General features: G+C 31.4%; 1 protein-coding gene and 1 long non-coding RNA gene across 2 annotated transcripts; both read right to left on the reverse strand.

The window, feature by feature from the left end:
• Positions 1 to 4,812: 4,812 nt before the first annotated feature.
• Positions 4,813 to 6,401, reverse strand: LOC133803252 (dynamin-related protein 3A-like). Its single transcript, XM_062241224.1, has 5 exons — positions 6,267 to 6,401; positions 5,849 to 5,897; positions 5,524 to 5,633; positions 5,166 to 5,258; positions 4,813 to 5,014 (listed from the first exon to the last, which is right to left on the reverse strand). The coding sequence occupies exons 1-5, from the start codon at positions 6,396 to 6,398 to the stop codon at positions 4,994 to 4,996; spliced, it is 405 nt and encodes a 134-aa protein (XP_062097208.1). The 5' UTR covers positions 6,399 to 6,401; the 3' UTR covers positions 4,813 to 4,993.
• A 1,207-nt stretch (positions 6,402 to 7,608) lies between these two features.
• LOC133803259 (uncharacterized) lies at positions 7,609 to 8,264 on the reverse strand. Its single transcript, XR_009877853.1, has 2 exons — positions 8,080 to 8,264; positions 7,609 to 7,759 (listed from the first exon to the last, which is right to left on the reverse strand). It is a non-coding gene; the product is annotated as an uncharacterized LOC133803259 (long non-coding RNA).
• Positions 8,265 to 16,498: the final 8,234 nt, after the last annotated feature.

Genomic DNA, 16,498 nt, shown 5'->3' on the forward strand with positions numbered 1-16,498 from the left:
ATAGTTGTGTTTACTTCAAAGTTCTTGAAGATGGAAGCTACATCTACTTGTTAATTTATGTGGATGACATGCTTATAGCATGTAAACACAGATCTAAAATGGAAAGGCTCAAGGAGATGCTAAGTCAAGAATATGATATGAAGCAATTGGGGGCAGCTGTCAAGATTTTGGAAATAGAGATATCTAGAGACAGAAGTGAGGGCATATTGAGATTGTCTCAAGAGGGATATGTCAAGAAGGTAGTGGGAATGTTTGATCAAAAGGAAGCCAGATCTGTTAACTCTCCCATTGGAGCCCACTTCAAGCTCAAGTCTCTTACAGAAGAAGAAGTGTCTTTTGAAGAAGAAAAGATGAAGGGAATTCCTTATGCTAATGTTGTTGGTAGCATTATGTATGCTATGGTATCAACAAGACCAGATTTAGCATATGGAATTTGTTTGGTTAGTAGGTTTATGAGCAAACCAAGCTTGGATCATTGGCAAGCTGTGAAATGGTTACTAAGGTACATGAAGGGCACTGCAAACCTACAGATTTTGTACACAAAGTCAGACCATAATCAATGTGAAGTTATAGGGTAGTGTGACTCAGATTTTGGTGGAGATTATGATATAATAAGATCTTTATCTGGGTATGTTTTCACTGTTGGAGGGAATGTTGTAAGCTGGAAGTCTAATTTACAACATGTTGTGGCTCTCTCCTCGACTGAAGCAGAATACATGGCTGTCACATAAGCAGTTAAAGAAACTCTTTGGTTAAAAGGGATGATGAGTGAGCTAGAATTTAGACAAGATCATGTGATTGTACATTGTGATTCACAAAGTGCAATACATCTGTCTAAGAATACTATGTTTCATGAAAGAATGAAAGACATAGATGTTAAACTCCATTTTCTCAGGGATATTGTCTCAAAACAACTTGTCAAGATTGTGAAGATATCCACTGAGATCAACCCAGCTGATATGATGACTAAGGTCATACCCGTGAGCAAGTTCACTTCGGCCTTGAACTTGCTTGGCATCAAGATGGGAATCCCTTAGAGTTAAAGCTAAGGTAGCATTGTCTAATCCACTGAATCATGTTTCGAAATAAGAAGTCAAGGTGGAGAATTGTGAAGATTGTGACTTCTTTCCCAACTAATCAAAAGATTAGTAAAATGAAAGATCACAGTAGTCTGCAGTTTTTAGTTGCATCTACGTTTTCTCCAGTCGCATCTGCGTGAACACTAGTAATTCGTAATAGAATAACAGATTGTTGTTAGTTTCTGTTAGTTTTCTGTTTGGCTCTTTAGTTCTTGTATCACGACCCTACATATAGTTTTAGGCCTAATCAACCTAGATGAATTCAATTTCCAAGAGTTTTGGCTGGGAGCAAGAATTGTATTGTAATACTCAAGTTAGAGAGTGTTTCAAGAGAATTTGAATGAATGTTGTTGTAATTTTGAGAGCTTGGAGAGTGTAATCTAGTTTCAGATATTGTGGATTTGACTTAGGCATTGCTGCCTAGCCTTGGATGTAGGATCAACGACACTGGTTGTATCTGAACCAAGTATTCTTGGTGTTCTTTCTTTTGTGTTTTACTTTTATTTATTTTGGGTTTGTTTAATTATCTATTACTTGTTCTTTGTTGCTAATCTTTGTGCACTGTATTGGCTGTGTTGTGCAGGTCCTAATTCCCTAACATTGACAAATCACAACTAACTTAGGGGGCAATGGTGCTAAAAACTCTCTTCTTTTTTTAAGTAAAAAAATCCATTGTTTTATTCAATAATAATACTAACTAAGTCTAGTATAATGTTCTTCGATAAGTCACAAACAAAAAATCAGTGAAATCACTACCCAAAACCGAGAATGGCAACAAAGGCCAACAAACTAGTGGCATACAAGCCAAAGTCATGACATTTAAGAGAAACTATATGATGGGAATTGAGTTCCCATATGCACAACGGAAACGCATGGGGGTTGGCCCAATCTTTTTAAAAAAATTATGTATCTATTAATATACATATATTAATCAAAACACATAAAAGAATAAGGATCATACCAGCTGAAAGCTTAGCAAGAATCCTTATTATTTTTTTGGTATATTTAAACGAACACCCAACCCTAATTTACGTCAAGAACTCCACCACGATCTTCTGAATCGTTCTCTACACCTCAATACGTGTGTGAGCACATAGATAAACTTTGAGATTGATTAATGATTCATAAGATGTACTCAACACATAAAATCTTTGAATATGCGTTGAGAAAGTTAGGTTTTTCAAATAGAAAAAATAATACGATATATTTTTTTCTCTGTTAGTGAGATTTGGATATCGTGAAAGCTATATCAAACCTATAATCAATAATATTTATGTATTTATATATTATAAATCTAGGGTTTTGATATAAATCTAAATGTATGAAATCAAATTCAAACATTTATCTTTAATAAAATATAATAATTAATAAATGAAAGAGTCAAGACGGAGTCTACAATAAATGTTACACGCCAATCACAGTGCAAGCACTGTAAATGGGTGTGACACATATTTATTTTCACGGAATTGTGTCTTAACCTCTTTTAATTATTTATTATTTAAAAATAATACAAAAATAATCTTTAAAAAACATATTTATTCAAATTGGTATTCTTAAGAAAATATCTAAGTAACTAATAACCAAATCAAAGAGTCTTTCCTTTAATTAATTATCTTTAATAATTAATTCTAATTCAAATCAAATTTGAACTACCAGATTAATACTCACTTTCAGGAAAAATTTAATTAAGTCAAAATTAACTATTTTCTATTAATTTCATTTTATAATTGAAAACTCATATAATAATTAATTTATTTATCAATTTTCTTAATTATCACATAATTGCATATTTTCCCGAAGAACAATTTTCTTTCAAATATATGCCCGACACAAACTTATTCGGTTTCAACACTTACTATGAACAATATGGATATAGCTGGTTAAGGGACCTATGGACCTATAATTGCAAGCTCCAATAAATTTAAATTATTAATTAAAACCCTTTAATTCAACAATCATATTTGTTAATACCAATATTATTCCACTAAAAATATGGGGTTGCACTCTTGTAATCATAGACATTAATTTACTAAGTACTTATTATAATAAATGTTCATTGATATAATCATTACATGCAATTCAATCATTTATTAATAATTCATAATTAAAGCTAAGATAAGTTTACCATTTAGCCATTTACTTATCTATTTAGCCTTAAGTATCATTAATCTTACTAGTGAATAATTAATTCATAAAGTAATTCATGAATTTTTGTTCAATAACTATTCATTTAAAAAAATTAATCCTTAAGGAAATCATTGTTCATTTCTTAATTAAGACGGTATATATTTCATATCTATATATTATGTCCCTAACCATTTATATGATTGAGCTCCCAAAAAAAAAAAAATTAACCTGATCATTCAGACAGACCTGAACGAGTGAATCAAATGACTAAAATAATAAAAATTAGAGTTCATAATTGTTGGAATTGAATGTGTAAATCAGTGTGTGTAGTAGAAGAGTGACTTAATAAATTTAATCAATACCAAAGTCAAGATCACATACATACCTATACAGTAAATGAAGATTCACAAAGTATAGATTCATACCTCTCATAGCCTATCAAGCACTACTACAAAATTGACATGGGACGATGGTTTTAAACCGTCGTATGGACTCTCATACGTCGGTTCTAGTACCGTCGTCCCATGCAATGTCATGCCATGTAATGCATGAAACGACAGTTTAAATAAAAGCATCATCTCCTACCGTACATGAGACGATGGTTCATATACAAACGTTGTCTCTTGTGGTACATGAGACAACAGTTTCTGTGCAAGCATCATCCACTGCAGTAAATGAGACGACAGTTCCTACTCAAGCGCCATCTTTCTGCAGTACATGAGATGACAATTTATGTACAAGCAGCGTCCCCTGTAATACATAAGACAACAATTTTGTGGAGACCGACGTCCCATGTAAAATATGGGAATTTTTTCATTTCTTTATTTTCAACTACTATATTCATTCATAATTTCTTGTGTAATTACAACATGGTTCAGACATAATCAATATGCAAACAAAATAATCAATAGAACTCAGTATGTTCCAGATTTAAAAATTACAAGAACAAAATATACACTTGTAATAACTATGTAAGGATAACTAAAAACTACAATTAATATATTTTTTAATTATGATTTCAAAAGTTACTCTAGCTATGACTCATCCGCTCAAGAAGCTTGGCTGCTCATTGAATTCTTCCAAAAGGTTACGTATTTTTAAAGCTTCTTCCAAGTAATTGTCCTACAGAAATTTGGAAGCTTTCAGCCTCAAACTTGGCCTTAATTCAAAAGACAACATAAGATAACTTCAAATTCTAATGGTTACCTGATTCATGTCAATCGTCTGGAGAGCTTCTCCTCTCGTGAAAATTATAACAAGGTTTTGGTTTTCTGGCTTTCCTTCTCCTATCTTGGCTGAACCCGGTAATTTTATCTGATATATTTCCTTTAAACCGGTACCAAAACAATCAGTTGTATATCATAAGGCATAGAAGCACAATTATTGTTCTCAATATTTACCTGATCAAGATTATCAACAGCTTTCACCAAAACTGAATAATAAACTTTATGTACTTTTCCTCCTTCATTCTCTTCAAATTCATCAATATATGCCACCCTAAGAGAAGGATTACTATACAAAGGAAAAAAAATTAAATTCTTGAATGAAATGAAGAAATGACATGTAACATTAATTAACAAATGGAGATCATACTTGACCATCAAGTTCAGGATGTCTATTGAACGACGATCTCCACTTCGCTTCTGGTTGCCATAGTTTTGACAGGTAGCAATATATGTGAATTTCATGTCAGCAACTGCTTCTAATTGTGCATAAAGAGATCTTTGGCTTTTTTTATCGTCCTCTGATGGAACTGTTATGGCTTTGTAGCCTCCAAGTATCTTTGTTCACAAAACTCTAAATGGGACCTGAGATGTGGAAAAAGTAGGAAGTTATTTTTTGTCCTCCATGTCTTTGGAAGGCGGAAAAACTAAGAAGTTACCATCCCAACATATTTTTCATAAAGGAAGATGCATGATAGGGACAACAATACAGCATATGCCATTATCATCATCTCACCTCTGGAACGATTAATGCATTTCTAGCACCAGCAGCATTTTGAATAGCTATCCGAATATCATCATCATTTAGACCCTCACAAGGATCGACTTCCTGCAATTACTTATAGCCAAACTGCTTGTTAATACAGTAACACCTTATTTTTAATAATTTATCTTCGCACCATATAAATCAGTACCATAAACATAATAAGAGATGCTTTCATGGTAGGGGCCCATTAACTGAAGTAAAAGAAACAATGACTACCTTAATGAGATTGTGGTTCAAACTTATTAGTTCTAAAATTAAAATGTATGCAGCATATATAACAAGCAACATAAAAACAAAAGAAAAAGTTGTTTTAAAGTTGAAGGTGTACCTCCAAGCTCTTTACAAAAATTGACTGAAATATATAATGGATCCTGGCTCCACCTGACAATTCTTTAGTTGATATTTCCTGACTACTTCCATCCACCATAGCATAAAAATCTGTTAAATGAATAAAACAGGATCAGAAATGACTAAAAGAGTCCAGTGAAAAATAGTAATGAACTAATAGAGACCACCAGATCATTAAGTTTTTCATTTAAAAAATAACATAAAAGATCATACTTGGAGTCCAGTGCAAATTCTACAGATTACAAAAATGACTTAACAAAAAAAAACCTAAATTTTGAGCAAGATAACGGGATATTGAAATTCACCTTCACAATATTTTGACAAAATGTTCAACAAAACTACTCCTTTTTCCACCTGGTTGATATACAGGACAAGGTAGCAAAATAAACTCAAATAAATAATTGTCACGGTAGTGAGACAAGCAAAGCGACGAGTTTTCAGGAGCAAACAAATAAATAATAATCAACAAATAGATGATGGACAAACTTTTACATGCATCTAAGAAATTTTTTTTGCCAATGTTTCTCAATTTGAAGTTCAAATGATAGTTTTCAGAATTTAGACATGTATAATTCCATATTACAATTGCATATTTAAAAGCAAGCACTATTCAAGATCCAAACAAATATGACATGCCAACCATATGCAGAAAGCCAGAAACACCTAGTCTTATCACCCAATAGCATAACAGAATATAATTCATATGATTACAGTACAACTTACATTAGCCTCTACAACATTTCCGTATGTCTGAAGTTCTTTAACAATAGCATTCATTTCTGAGTTCAGCTCAGACTTCAAACTTGGGAGAGCCATTCTAATATGTTGTTCTAAAATCTGGCATGTGAACATCATTGGTAACAATTAAAAAGAAAATAGGAGTACGTGAATTGTACTGAAATGAGACACAAAAGCACGTAAAACTTGAAATTTACTTAATCCATTTATAGGAATCAAGCAGTATTAATGATGCAAAGAAAGGAGTTAACCAACCTAATTCAGCTTCCTTGATAGTTGAGGAATGCCACAACAACCAGACAGACCACTATATACCTTTAATATGGAAGGCAAATGAAAATTGAACAAAATTTAAGAACCAAAGCAATCATAAGTTAGAATGTTCTTGATGGGCATGAATTTGTCGTATGCATTTGCTAACAAATGGCAATCAATGCCTAGTTTCAACAAATATACAACACAAAAATGCAACTGAAATGTATATTTTCTTTTCCTCCATAATAGTAATTAATATAAACTTGACAAGTCATAATTCAACAAAGTAAATAAGTGGTAGCTCAGCTTTGATTCAAACAACTACTTGAGCAAAGTTGTTATCTGGTTTGCTTAATCTTGAAAAGATACATAACTAAAGTAGAGATATTTTTAATATGATTCTTTCCTCTTCCACAAGCCAATTTTATCTGCAGTTACCAAATTTCAATTCCTTCCAAATAAAAATATAGAACTAAGTTTTGATGTCTCTGCCTAAAAATGTAAAGTTCTAAAATAACACTTCAATATTGAGAAGAAAACAAAATAGGAGCACATGTATTTAAATTCCCTTTTCAATATAAATGCTTCATTAATATTAAATGTGCAGCGCTAACTAGATCAAATCCCATATCACATACATGAAAGAATGACTACAAGATAAAAAAAATTAGTACAATGATAATGAAAAAATCAATTGTACGTGTAAAACTAGTATCATTTTGTTTCTATTAACCTGGTTATAGCTATACAAGTCGTCAGTATATGAAAATATAAGATTGCACACTACAATCCATTTCACTAAGGCATTTTAACAAACAATTTATGTGCAACAGACAAAACACAGAAAAATAATATTATGAGCATCAAGATAACTACTCAAACACATTATGAAAGGGAATGCTACAAAAGGAGAAGAGCATAGAAGATTAAATATAGCAAATATACCTCCCATAATTGAGCATGTGCACCCATTACACCACCAATAAGGGTTGACGAGAGAGCATACCATGTATGTATATCCATGGAATAGATCTGAAATCAATGAATATAACAAATAGATATGCCCTCTAAGCATAAGCCAATGCTTCTATATATACTTTACACCAAATAATATACACATCAAAGCTCATAAAAGGAGGCAATTCTCTCAGAAGTGCCCTGGTTTTGAAGAAGAAGCTATTAGGAGCGAAGAGGCCAGCACAGGTGAAGTCATTCAGATATCCCTTATTTCACAAATTATTGAGAAGGATTCAAAATGTATACATATAGAAATATAGATAGAGAATGAGAAAAAAAATAGAGCTACTACGCAGAGAAAGAAAAGAATACCCAAATGGCTAGTAAGCATAAATTTGTCTAAAATAATAAGCCAAAACCAAATATCTCACATTCTTTCTCAAGCTGAATATATATATATATCAAAATAAATAGGGTCCTAGATTTGTAGCTTTAAAAAGAGTTAATATATGCAATTCTGGCTCCACAAGATTCAGTGACAGTAATATATACTAAAGAAGAAAAGGAAACAAAAGAAAGAACTTACAAGAAGAAGAAGAAAGTCGTTCTTGACATTGGTGAGCACCTCCAGCGACATTTCAGTCCAATTTCCATAGGGGTTTTTCTTATCTTGAGCTCACAAACCCAACCATTCCCTTGAATTCTTGTTTCGAAGACGGTGGAGGCCAGAAAAATCCTCCAAACTCACATCGGCGATAGAACTTCGGGGGGCCAGTTGCGATGGATGCCGACGAGGGGGGAGGCAAGCTTCACGGGTTGGGGGTTTTGGGGGCCAAGGAAGCTTGTGGTGGGGTGCGTGTCATTGGGTGGTTGCTGGAGATGGCTCACTTGGTCTGGCCGACTGAGATGCGAGAGAAGAAAAGAAAGAGTGGTGGTATCGGGCTGGGAAGAAGAGGAGAGAGAAGGGGCTAATACAATTTTAGGATTCTAGTATTATAATTTTTAACTCCTTTTTCTTATTCAATTAAATAAAATCTGATATTTAATATATTAATTCATTTATTTATCAATTATTTTATTAGTTACTCTATTTTGTTAATTTAGCACTTAATTACTAGAGTATTTTTTTTAAGTTAAACAAATATTTATCTAAATCTGCCACAAAAAATATTTATCTAAATCATTTTTAAATTCCAAAAAATAATTAAATGACATTTTAAACCAATTTATCATAATTAGTTAATAAAATAATATTTTTATTGAAATTAAAACATTTTATATCATAAATGATATAATAATTGAGCAATCATTTTTTTATTTAAAATCTCACAATTTAAAATGTAAAATATTCAAATCATAATAAATTCTATTTAAAAAAAATTAAAAAGAGTTCTTATTATTTATTTCTCAATAAATAATATGAATTAAAAAAAATAAAACTCTTTAAATTCTAATTATTTTTTATTTTTAAATTTTAATATCATTTATTAATTATTCCAAAAAATAATGCACAACTTGGGACATAAAAATCTATTTATCATCCCAATATATAATTAAATCAAAAGTGATTTAATTTTCATAACTTTCCCAATTAAATTATTTTTTCAATAAAATATAATTTTTTTCCGTAAAATTCTTAATGTAGAATTTGTGGGATGTTACAATTTTGCACTCCTATTATAAAAAATAATTTTACATATCACAACTCTAAAAATTCTCTTAAAACTTATAATATAATGATAGAATTTATTATGACTAAATATATTTTTAATCACAATAAATTACATTTTGTGTTACTAATAATTTTCGTCATAGATTTTTTTAGTAATAACATAGTGTTGATGAAGTTTTTTTAGTTACAATGTTTATATTTTTTAGTCGCAAAATGTATTGTGACTAAAGATATTTGTTTTTGTGATGATAAATATTTCAAATATTTTAATTTATATAAATTTTCAATAAAATTAAAAAATAATTTTACTTATACTATTATCACTAACAATTCCTAAATACTATATATACGTTTTGGTGACCTACCTTATGACAAATTGGACATAAAAATATAATAACCAATTGAATTTGCAATTAATATTATAAATTATTAAAAAATAGAAAATTATTTGAATAATTTATTTATATAACTAATAGCTATTCTAAGTTTCAAATTATTAATTTAACATTTTTTATGAATATATTTATTTAATATATTAAATTATATTAACAAAATACAAATTTATGAATACTTGATTAAAAAAAATTGTATTTGGATGAGACGACAGTTTTCGTAGAAATGTTGTCTCATGTTAAAAGTAGACATGTTATGACAATCTCACTAAAACTATTGTCTCATGCAAGTTTTAATTTGCATAACACAACAGTTCAAGAGATAATGTCGTGTCATGTCTATTTTTGACACAAGACGACTGTTCTATGAAAACTGTTGTCTCTCGTGTGTTGCCTAAGTATAGTTTTCTAGTAGTGAAGAATCATTGCTATCTTTTTCGAAAAATAATAACGATCATCCAATCCAATGAAACAACTTTGAGATTCATAGCAAAATCTTCCAAGTCAATCGTAAACTCACAAGGACGTGTGTGTGTACGCGTAGGATATTATGGGAAAAATTTAGGCTCTCTTAATGTTCTCAATATATGAGAACAAGAGTTGTTTGGAGAAGACAAGGTCCTAAGAGAGTATCGTAGTTTTTTAGGTTTTCTCTAAAAACTGAAAGTCAATCGCTTCTTTTTATGAAACATTATTAGACATTTTATAAACAAAAAATAATCTAACAAATTAGACTCAGTCAAAACTGATTAGGTTTAGGATATAATTATTCAATCAATATTTTAATAAAATCAAAATATCACTTTTTAAGTAATTATTTAACAAACAAAATAAAAAATTCAAATGCTTAACAATTAAAAGTTGAACCAAACAAACTCGGTTATAACATGTGTCACACACCAGTCACTACGCAAGCATAGTGCCTGTGTGTGTAGTACACATGTATTTCCTCAATTTTATCTAATTTATTTATTTAATTAGTAAGACAAAATATCTATGCATTAAAATAATATAATATTTCATAAGTGGATGAATATCAATTAATTAAAAATTAAATTTATCTTATAATTTAAATTTATTATTATCATATAATAAATTAATATTTTTCTCTATAATTATTAATTAACCCAACTAATATATAGTTTTCAAATAAAACATATTAGATTATTTAATTAATTAATTATACATAATTACAACTTAGCCCTGAAAAATTAATTGCATGATAATTAAGTCATTTTCACCTTTTAATTTTTCAATTATATCCACATCCTTGATAGTGTAGTATACAGGTGACTTGGGGATCATGAACCTATAATACTAAGCTCCAATAAATCAGATTATTAATTAAACTCTTTAATTAAATAATCTTATTTATTAATTCTATTTTTACTCCACCATAAATATGGAATGACACACTTAGTAATTATAGAACTATATTTACAAAATTATCTCAATTTGGCCATTGATATAATCACTTCATGTAGATTTGCCCTCCAATTTATTGGTTCACTAATTAAAGCTGGTCAAAATTACTGTTTTACCCTTCGAATTACCTCTTGTTCCTTAAGTACCATTAATTATCTAATGAATATTCAATTTATAATCATATTATATATTTGAGCTTAATAACTATTTAATTCCATAATTAACCCTTAACGGAACCAATATTTGATCCATCAGAAATGCTTAGATTCCAATCTTGTAAGATCATGTTCCCAACCATTCATACCATTGAATCTCTAAAACAAAAAGTAACTATCCTTATTATACTAAGTGACCTTAACGAGTGAATCAAAAGACCCAATAGATATGAACAAGAGTTAGAATGATCTACATATTCTCATCATTTTGTTATGAATTAATTTTTTATGGAAAATAGTATATTTATAAAGAAATTAATTCACATTGGTTTTGTCATAAATAATCTAATTATATAAAGTATATTTACTAACATGTCTATCCACATCAGCAATCTGGATCAAGATCACATACATCATCAAAATATGCATAGTAAACTGTACTAGCAACCATTGATGAAAAATTCCATACTTTAATATGTTGTAGAAAATTTTATTCATTATATATGATCTTAATCCTCTCGTACTCATCCAAGATCATACTCTCATTAATAAATATAGAGTTATCTGATCTTTATAATTATTCAACAATATTCTAACATTCAATTACAAAGAAAATGTACTTTTGTTTAATTCCAAATAAAAATGTCTTATTACATGTTTGTAGGCCACCAACCCTAATAGTAATAACTTCGGGATTCATATTGTTATGTATATTATCATTGCTTAACATGTTTAATTAATACTTTGTTAGCGAAACAGTATTTATAAGAGTATTAATAACATGTCGGGTCTAGATATGCATAATCTCATTATACGAAGTACTTCCATTAAGATGTCCTACTACATCAGTGATCCAGATCTAGATCACATGTATTCATAATACGAGTGGACCGTACTAACAATATGTAAATAAAAGACTTCTTATAAACTTTATTTTACTTTGAACTTTTTAAATTTGTTCCCTATAATCATAATCATCCCGTACCAATGCAAGATTGTAGTCACATCAACAAATTTAGAAATTTTCTGATATTTATAATATTATTAAAATAATTGATATAGGCAAACAATTCAAATATCTTATTTATTTCATAATGGCAATGTCCAATACATATGATTTAAGGGCACCTATTCCTAACATTTTGTTTCCTTTTTAAAAAAGAAGTTATTTGACAGGTTTGCAAAAAATTCAAATATATTTTTCAATGACTAACACTTTTTTTCTGAATAATATCATATTAATTGTTACGAGAAAATATAATAGGAGAATAAAAAAACTCAAGATAATACTACAACTCAAAGAACAAGGTACAGTATGACGATAAAATTAGAAAATAAATAATAGAAAGCAACAACCAGGGATGGATCCACTCTTTGGGTAAGGGTGGCCTTACCCCTCCTCCCCTCCCCCTTAAATTTTTGAGAATTTTTTTCTTTTAATTTTTTCTTGAAAATTTATAATTTGGCCTCCCTAATTTTTTGTAATGTTCCAAATTTGCTAATAAAGCCTAGTGCCTTGATTATTGTGCCAGGAGGGCATAATTGGATGTTTATGTGTTAATATGACTTAATTATGACTATATCTGTGAATTTTATGAGTTATATCTTGATATTACTGCTTATGCGTGTTTAAGTGTATTAAAAATGCTTATAGGCTCGTTTTCGCTAAAAAATGCATTTTCGTAATTTTTACCTGTTGATGGTATATGTGTAATTATACATGTAATATGAGTGAGACCACATTTTTATGTAGATATATTTGAGACATTTGGCACGAGGCGATCCTAGTGAGAAATTCAGCTATTAAGTCACAACGGGGTTAAATACCCGGCTCGGGGTGAGCATAGGGGTATTTTGGTAAATTACTGGGGTTTATTGAGTCACGGGAGTTAATTGGTGAGTATTTGGATTTAGTGAATTTAATTGGGAAGTCATGGTAAAATTTGAGGATTAGGGGGAATTTCGGGAAAAATGACCAAAATGCCATTGGGAATGCTTTGGGGAGAAGTTAGGGGCTAGGGGTAAAGTGGTCTTTTGACCACACAACTAGAGAAAAGAACCTTGGATGATGGGTTTGTCCATGCACGTTACTCACTCTCTCTCTCTCTCTCTCTCTCTCTCTCTCTATCTTTCCTTAGTCATTCAAGAGTATTCTCTAAGGCACTCCAGGTTCAAGTTTGAAGTGAAGGGGCAAATTGAAGCTTTTAGGGAGGGACTTAAGCTTGTTCTCAAGGATTAGAAGCTGCCAAGCTAGGGAATTCTGATGGGGAATTCATTTTCTATGAGGTAAAAATTATGTACTTGAAGTTTTAGGGTTATTTTTTCTGTCCTTGATCAATTCTGGTCATTTGAGGTTTCTAGGGGATTATGGGTGGTGTTGTGGTGTGTTTAAGTTGTTAGAGGTGTTGTTATGCTCGAAAACTACTGGGACTATGTTTTGGGATCATTTTTTTTTCTGAGTTTTGGGACAGTTGGCGATTTCTAGAATCGTTGAAATTTCTAAGTTCGTGGGGTTGCGCCCCAGTGCTGTTCTTGGAGCGGAGCGGCCTGCAAGAACTCAGAGGCGCTGGGGTTCCTCTGACAGCCTTGGCACCGCAGCACTTGGTAGGCAGTACCGTGATCCATGTCCTTTGCCTTTGTGGTTCGAGGCTCTCTACCTAGAGGCGCGTCGCGGCCCTTCAAAGGGCCGGGCAGCAGCTCTAATTGGGGAAAATTATCAAATGAGGTTTTGAGATGCGGGGACTCAAACCTAAGGGTTCAAGAAGGGTTCTACTAGAATTCGAGTTCTTGGAGGCTAGGACTCAATCTTGAAGCTTTTAATTGCTTTAGGTCTTGATGGATATTCGTTGATATGTTGTGACTAAGGGTACCGCAAGGCTCGAGAGGAAAGGATTGTGCTCGTTGTCGCTTTACCCAATCGTTCATGACTTGAGGTAAGAAAATCGACACTTGCACTGAGTGTAGGGCATGTGCCCCAATTATAGGGCACGGGAATGACTGTATCATGAATTCGTTTATAGTTGAATGTCTGTTTTGTTTGAATATATGATGTTAAAATTGTTTGTACTAATCGCTCAGTCAGGAGACCGTTATCGGCATTACATGCGCGCGTAATGTATGTCGTAGTGGCGAGGCGATAAAGCGGATGCGATATCCGCCATAGTGGCGGGGCCATTGTGAATATGTGATATCCATCTACTCTTCATGAGTCGTATATTGTTTGGAAAATCTATTTTAACAATTTATGGTTATGGAGTATGCAATACATGTTAATGTTTTTCTTAATTTTTGTATGATTTGCTTGGGTTTTCTTCCTGAGCCTTGGCTCACGGGTGTTTCATGGTGCAGGTAAGGGCAAAGGAAAGTTTGACCACCCATGAGTTAGAGAGTTGTAGGGGCGGCATGTACATACTCAGCCTGCTCGACCACCACGATCGAGATATTTTGAGGAGCAGAAGTCATTTATTGAAATTTGTCGCTTAGGTCAGCTAAGTTTGTAAATTTGATAAACTTGTATTTTATTTAGAAACTTTTGGGATCTCTTGTGACTATTCAACATTTTTTAATGAAAAGTTCAACTTACCGACCAAAAACTCTTAATACCTAAATTGTAGTTTAACCTTATGTAATGACCCAACTATTTCTAAGACCTTGGACCATTAGATCTACTATACATAGCTACTATTTTTGGAAAGATACATAAGAAATAATATAACTTTATTAAATCTCAAAATATTGTATCAACTACCTAATAATAGAAAATATGGCATGGGTACCCATTGTTTAAAACATAAAACATAATTTTAAACTCAACAAAATTGTTTACAAAACTAAATGCGGAAAAAAAAAAGATTTAAAAGACTAAAAATAAATAACTTCATCTCGATCGACATGCAGTCCACACATTTCATCCATCCTCAACACATAAGCCAAGCTACCAAGAATCCTTTCGCCTTCCATATTCATTTTCCTGCATCACCCTAAAAATAAAGGAATGAGCCTAGTGCCCAGCAAGGAAAACCTACTAAAAACATACATCATATATCATAAGCATAAAACTACATCATAAACATAAACTATAAAACATATGACTATAAAAACATATACCATATATCATAAGCATACACTATAAAACATATGGCTATAAGAACATATACCATATAGGACTACAATATTAATGGTCATTAACTCATTAACATGGCATGCGATAAACCATCTAGGTCCCCTGTCTAATATCTGAGGTAGGTTAGATCACATGGTAGTATATGATAACCCATCTAGGTCCCCTGTCTAATATCTGAGGTAGGGTAAACCATAACTCTAAACCATGAAAATGATAAACTAATCTTGGGGCTTGCTATCTAAGCAAGTCATATGCCCAAGCGACTAAAAGCATAATCTTGGGGCTTGTTATCTAAACAAGTCATATGCCCAAGGACTACAAAACATAGCATACATATACTTATTATAGCATAAACATATCATAACATAAACATAGCATAACATATCATACAAACATACAAGATCTATCCTATTTTCCTTACCAAAATACCGGGATGATGAGAAAAAAGTCGGGATTTTGGAACACTCCTAAAAACCATTAATAGAGAGGTGAGTTTTCTAAAAAAAAGAGATGAAGAGGAATGAACTAAACCATCGAGAAGGTACTTACAAACAAGAAATCTCAAGTTCGAAGAACTTAGATGCCTAACCAAGAATAGAGAAGATTGGGTTAGGAATTGAGTAGAGAAAAACTATAAGAACTAACAACACAGAAAAGGAACTAAGAATAGGAATACCTTTGAAATTGCTATGACCGAACTACACCTCGAAACCGAAATACACTCTATGAACCTTACTTCCCAAGTGTCTAATAAGCTTAGAATGACAAAGCTTATAACCCCAACCCAAGTGTTTATCACTCTATAGTCTCACTAGCACCTAGAAGGCTCTGATCAATGCTTGAAGAATGAATGAAAAGGCTTGGTGCTAGGTCCTATTTATAGGGTTCTAGGAATAAATATCTTCTTTTTTGGCTTTGAATAAAAATAATGAATTTAATTGAAAATATTTGAATATCCTTCAGCCAAAGGCTTAGGACTTGGTCAACAAAGCTTGATTTTTAAAAACAAAAAAAAATAATCAAATAGAATCCTAACTTCTAACTCCCTAAATCTCGTAACTCTAAACTAACCTATAGTAAAATCAACATATCTGAAGCTGTAGAACTCTGATTTAGAATATATTTATACCGTTAGAAAGCTAATTAAATTATCTACAACGTTTTAGAAATACTATTTTTCGAAATTCATAACATAACTGGGTCAAAAATATGTCGAAAATTACAGTACCCTAAAGTTA

Source organism: Humulus lupulus, chromosome 1 (genome assembly GCF_963169125.1).
Source record: "Humulus lupulus chromosome 1, drHumLupu1.1, whole genome shotgun sequence".
Taxonomy (NCBI): Eukaryota; Viridiplantae; Streptophyta; class Magnoliopsida; order Rosales; family Cannabaceae; genus Humulus; species Humulus lupulus.